At 40.3% G+C, this 6,000-nt stretch overlaps 1 protein-coding gene across 2 annotated transcripts in view; it reads right to left on the reverse strand.

The window, feature by feature from the left end:
- Positions 1 to 5,796, reverse strand: part of LOC111152033 (aldo-keto reductase family 1 member D1) — a 44,466-nt gene extending 38,670 nt beyond the window's left edge. For both annotated transcript variants that reach the window (XM_022510309.1, XM_022510308.1), the window contains exon 1: positions 5,640 to 5,796. In XM_022510309.1, coding sequence (XP_022366017.1) covers positions 5,640 to 5,732 — 93 coding nt within the window. In that variant the 5' untranslated portion in view covers positions 5,733 to 5,796. The remainder of the gene's footprint in view (positions 1 to 5,639) is intronic.
- Between the last annotated feature and the right edge of the window lie 204 nt (positions 5,797 to 6,000).

The following is a 6,000-nucleotide window of genomic DNA, read 5'->3' on the forward strand; positions in this document are numbered from 1 at the left end:
GCTATTAGAATGGAAAAGCAGGACAAAACAGAGAAATAGACTTAGCTCCCCAGGACACTTGATCGAACTTCCTGCCTGGTTCCTGGTCTCTTTAGGTAGAGGCTATAGAACCACAATCACAAGACAAAGATTTTTTGCCTTTGCATCATCCAGCTTCAGCAAGAATCCTGATAAGTCCATTTAGGAACAACTCCCACCCTCCATATCTGATCCCCCTTCCTGTCTAGTGAGGTTCATCATCTGCCACCATCAGCCTAGGTGATGTCTAGTTGGCTCACAAGAATCCCCCCTTATCCCTGATGTTTCCTCACAGTAATTTTACATCCACTGACCTTGGCTGTAAATTCTGACTTGCCCATACTGTATTCAGAGTAGAAACTCAACCTCTCTGCACCCCCTCATGCAAAATCCCATCACAGTGGTTCCTAGACCTATCACGACAGCACGTGCCTGTGAATAAAGTTCTCCTTTTCAAGCTGTAACAAGTGTCATTGCATTATTCTTTTCCTTTAACATGTGGTTCCCAGTGTATAATAAATATGCCTGGTATGAGAACAAAGTGAAACAAGGTTCCTTGGGTTGAGAAGAGGAGGAGGATTCGATGGGCATTGAGGAGAAAGCACGGGATATTTAAAGGATGGCAAAATTCTGAGAACAGTCCTAAGCCTGTGCCTCCCATCCCCTTCCAGCTCAGGGGCAGAATGGACTTGATGTTTAAGGCTCCCCCTTGGTACTCATGAAAGGTTTGGACTTCACCTCTCCTTTGCCCCAGATACAAAGTCTTCGGCTCACTCTCCAGACTGTGAAAACTGCTTGTAGCTACAGAAATCTCAATGTGGACCACCCAGAAGGAATATCGGATCATTTACGACCCCCAATCCACTTCCTAGGACTTGATCTACCTTGTAACTGATTCACTCGTTGCTACTTTAACTTTGAACCAGTTTCATCTCTCTTAAAGCAGTTCAGCTTTTCCTTATATTTTAGTCATATGTGTCTCTTTCTCTGTAAAAATATTTACCAGTGGTCCTGGGCTTGTGTCATTTGCACATCTGGTAACATTCTTGAGTTTTACTTGAAGTTTTTGATAAAGATGGGCTATTAACTCCATGGGCTGATGTTCATAAAAACAGAGTTAATTTCTATCAAAACTGAAAAAAGGAATAAGATCCAAAGGAATAAGACACTGTCACGCGTCAGACCTTTTCAAATGGAGCTGTAGGGAAATCTGTTGGGAAGCTGTTATAAACTATTGCATTCCTGGATGAAAATATTCTGGGAAGCTTTCAAAAGGAAAAAAGTCACCTAGATAATTTGCACGTTTTTAGTTTTCATTAGCCATCACCAGGTGGCGTAATGCACAGAGTGTTTGGTGACACTAAGTGCTGGTTCCATCTTAAATTCTCTGAGTCCACAGGCATGAAACACCTTTATAAGAAATTTGGGCACAATAAGAGAAAGAAAAATCTTTTTGAAAGCCAGGAGAAGCTGGCCTGAGGCCCCTCAAACAGCTTCATGGTACTGTTCCTCCAAGTTGCTTTTCCAGTTCCTGTCTCTACACGCTCTGGTGGAATCTGACCCGGGCAGAGGTCAGATGAGACATTGTTAGCCTTTCTGACTTTGGCCTTTCATGTCTGCTCTCACCCTTTCTGAAGTAATTCCTTGAATTCTGAATTCTGAAGTAACTGAATTCTGAAGTAATTCTGAATTGAATTCTGAAGTAATCCCCTGAAGATGTGACTGGATCTTTCCCCGGCACTCTCCTGCTCTCTAACTTCTCTGTAAAAAGTGAACAGGATCCCAGGACAGATACTAACAGGACCCCAAACACAAAACACAAATGAATTTCAGGTAAAGAGTTACCTCAGCCTGGCATTTGCCTTCTACCCTTTGTTGTGGAATGAGGGTTTGAAAAGACTCTCAGGCATGCCAAGTTGAGGAAACTAAATTTTGGCATCAGACTTTGCCTTTAGGACTAAGACTGATTCTGAAGTTAAATAAAATTGAGTACTTTTATTTCAAGGTGGCCGACTTGGACATGGATAGTTCTAGCCTCTTCCTCATCGGTCCTGGGAAGATGATAAAGGAGTTAGCACTTGCATAGGTTGGAATAGAAAGCCATGAATCTGCTTTATGTGAGATAATCCATTCTTCCCACCCCTCATCTCCCTCTGCAGCCCAACAAACCTTCCAGATAAATGTGGTATATTTTTCATTACATCAGAGTTTCTGATTTTGTGAGACCATTAGCTCCATTGATTACTTTACAGTTGGTAATATTTCTGATCACAAATGTAGTTGGTGTATGCGTGATCTCCATTTCTCATAGTATTCTTCTTACATCATATTGTCTAACTGGTGTATGTCTTATCTTCTGAAGTGAATTATAACTCTTTCTTGGGGAAATAACACATGATTCTGAATGTCTCTAACCTATAGCATTGAATATTACTAGACACCCAGAAAGTACTTAATAGTACTTATTGTTAGGCACAACACTTTGAGCCCAACTGAATTTCAGGATACACACACACACACACACACACACACACACACACACACACATATATTCTACATACTTTCAGGATGTATATTCCTATGTACTTTCATAAATAGAAATACACAGAAAGTTATAGAAATTTGCAGTTTCATTGACATTAAATATATTCTTAACAGGCAGTAGAGTATAGGGATTAGAACATTGGATCTGGATGGCTCAGTCAGTTGAGCATCTGTGTTCAGCTCAGGTCATGATGTCGGGTCCGGAGATAGAGCCCTGCTTGGGGCTTCCTGCTCCTCTGCAAGCCTGCTTCTCCCTCTCCCTCTGCCTGCCTCATCCCTTGCTTGTGCATTCGCTGTCTGTCAAGTCAATCAATCAAGCAATCAATCAATCTTTAAAAAAAAAAAAAGAATATTGGGTCTGGACCCAAAGTATATTTGTTCAAATCCAAACTCTGTTCCCTAGCACTGTAAGTTTGGAGCAATTTTATCTCTCTATACTTCAGCTTTATCATCTGTAAATGGGGTTACATGGTGTATCTTTCATAATGTCTTGAGGATTATATTAGAAAATACATGTAATGTGAAGCCCTCAAAGGAGTTCCTAGTGCATGTTAAGTGTCCTCAAAACGTTAGCTATTACTGTCATGTCTGTTTACATCTTCCTAGCCTCACATGCTCACAAACATAGAGATCCCCTTTTATAAACTAATTAATTGGAAAGCATCAGCTGAATATCCATTACTTATTAAATACTACCTTGGAAATACAGAACTGAACAAGACATTCTCTCTTTCATAATGGATTTCACAGTCTTGTGGGGCAGATTGTAGAGAAACAAGGATTACAATCCAGTGTGATAAGATCTACAGTAAAGTCAAGTAAAAGAGTCCATGTGAACACACAAGAGGGACAAGTTGTGGTGGCTGGAGGGATGGGATTCTAAGGAGTGGTGTCCTTGAGCTGAGTCTTGAAGGTTTAGTAGAAGCTGGCTAAGTGAAAAGCCAAGAGAAAGGGTGTTCCAGGTAGAAGGCAGCATGTTCATAAGCATGGAGATGGGAGAGTTGTTCCAGGATCTCAGGCAGGTATTTTTTTTACACAGAGGGAAAGGTGGAAGAGTGGTGGTGGATTATGCTGGACAGATGGGTCTTGACTGAGCCTTGAAAGCTCAGTGTGCAAGGTAAGGAATGTGGTCTCTACCCTGTAATTGAAAGAGAGCCACTGAAATAATTCAGCACAGAAGTGACATGATCAGATTTGGGTCTGAGAAAGATCCTGACAGCCCCAGTTTGGATCATTAATTGGAGGGGAGAAGATAGGGAGAATAACTTACTGATAAATTAAGAACCTAAACTAAGGCAGTGACAAAGGAGATAGAGAGAGTGGTATGAATTGAAAACATATTTCTGAGAGAAATTGAATAGCAATCATTTGGATAGAATGTGGACAAGGAGAAACATGCGGAAGAGGGCAGAATGTAGGAATATGGTCAGACTTCTGGCTTGGGGGGCTCAGAGTAATAGTGTTATTTTCTAGAAGGAGAGTATTTCAGGAGCTGGGGGAAGGAGAGATGGATAGTGTAATTTTGTCATATTGAATTAGAGGTGTCTGAGGAAGACAGAGCACATACTTGACCGTCCAACAGAATTATCTGAAGAGCTTGTTAAATGCAGTCTCTACCCCTTAAGGTCCAGATTCAGTAGAACAGAGGTGAAGCCTAAGGATCTGTATTTTTTTTTTTAAATCCCCAAGTGGTTCTGATGTAGCCAGTCCACAGTTGTATGGGGACATATAACCAAAAAAAAAAAAAAAAAATAGGAAATAGGTGTCTCTGCATGGATGTGGTCAGAGCCAAGGTTGTGAACGAGATCATAGACAGATCATGGGCAAAGTAAGAAGAGGAAGGGGCCAATGACTTAGACCCTTGTAATTGTTCCAACAGTGGTTTTCCTTTGCATTATCAAAAACAAGGGGACTGGGCAATTGCAGTGGAATGTGGGATTGTGATACAAGAGTTCGTTAACTAACTGGTTACTCTAGGCTTATTTTTCTTTTTCTGTCTTCCATTCTCTATGCTGCTCCAGAATTATCTTTCAAAATTACTGATCTCATGATGCTTTTCCTTTGTTTCCAAACTTCACATAATTCCTCCTTTTATACAGAGTGAAGTTCCAGCTCATTGGCATGGCATTCAAGGTCCTTTATGATCTAGTCTCAACCTACATTTCCAGAGCCAGCTGCCATTGCCTCCACCACTAATTCCTTGTGCCAGCCACTGCAGGCTTGGCCTTTGCTGGACATACCATTTATCGTTGTGCCTCTGTAATTCTCCTTTGCCCCAAACACCCTGCCTCAGCTCTCTTTCTCTGCCTTCTAACTCGTGGTTAGCTTTCTGGAGGTCATTCCTACGTGATCACACAAATCTGATCTAATGCTACAAATCTGGTAGCATTTCTACACATATGATGGTTTATTCTGGTAATCAGCATTAAATTTGAATTGCAATGAGGAAAGCAGAAAGATATTTTTCTTACAAGTAGAAACTGTGTTTAAATGGCAACCCACTCAATCCTGAAGGTCAAATTTAACAATTCTCTTGTCTGTGTTTTCAGAGAAATAGTTTGTAGTTCTAGGATAGTATTTATTCTTATCTTCATCATTCTATAATTAGCTATTAAAGAATCTGCCTCCTCTATTTGATTTCTAATACCTAGGTAGCACAGACACTGTTCCCTTCATATCTGAAGCTTCTATAGCCAAGTGCTTCATACCTGGGAGGTTTTTACTAAGTATTTGTTAGACTGAACTGGAAATTCTCAAATAAAAGTTTAAAAAACCTCACAAGTGGTAAACTCAGAAACTTCATGTGCCTCAGTTCATTCTAATAATCTGTATTCAGCTAAATTTCATCAAAGGAAGAAGAAAGGTCCCATCTTCTAAGCTTCTAAGCTAAAGATAATTTTAAATTATAAACTGATATAGTTTTAACCTCTGTCTCAGTACTCATAATGCCAAATAGTACTCTGGAGATAACTTTCATTATAAAAAGTCAATCAATGAGATCCACTCAAAATGAGTTCAAGATTGTGTTCTAGGAGAGTTTCAAAACATTAAAATAAAAGAGAGAGAGAGAAATTTACCAGTTTAGGTTCTGAATATGTCCCAAGACCGATGACCGGAATGCTGTTTCCATCGCTTAGAGGAATGCGGTGATTTACAGCGCTGAGGGACATCCTGGAGAGACTCTGGGTTTCAAATTTTAGCAGTGATTCTGGATGCCTCTAGAGGAGTCTCTTTGAAAAGATCTTCTAGAACCCTATTAATCTAAGAAAGGAGAGCCAGAGGGAGGAGCAGTGGGAGGGAAGAGAGATTAGCTGATGTATTTCTCAACCTGTTTTTTTCCAGGTTGTTGTGAAAAGCCAGAGCTTGTCCTTTGAACTTTATCAGAGACATGTAAATAACATGATCCATTGAGAGCTGGTGCTTACTTCTCTATAAAGA

The sequence above is a fragment of the Enhydra lutris genome, unplaced genomic scaffold (assembly GCF_002288905.1).
Source record: "Enhydra lutris kenyoni isolate GAN:26980312 unplaced genomic scaffold, ASM228890v2 scaffoldscaffold27, whole genome shotgun sequence".
In the NCBI taxonomy this organism is placed as follows: domain Eukaryota; kingdom Metazoa; phylum Chordata; class Mammalia; order Carnivora; family Mustelidae; genus Enhydra; species Enhydra lutris.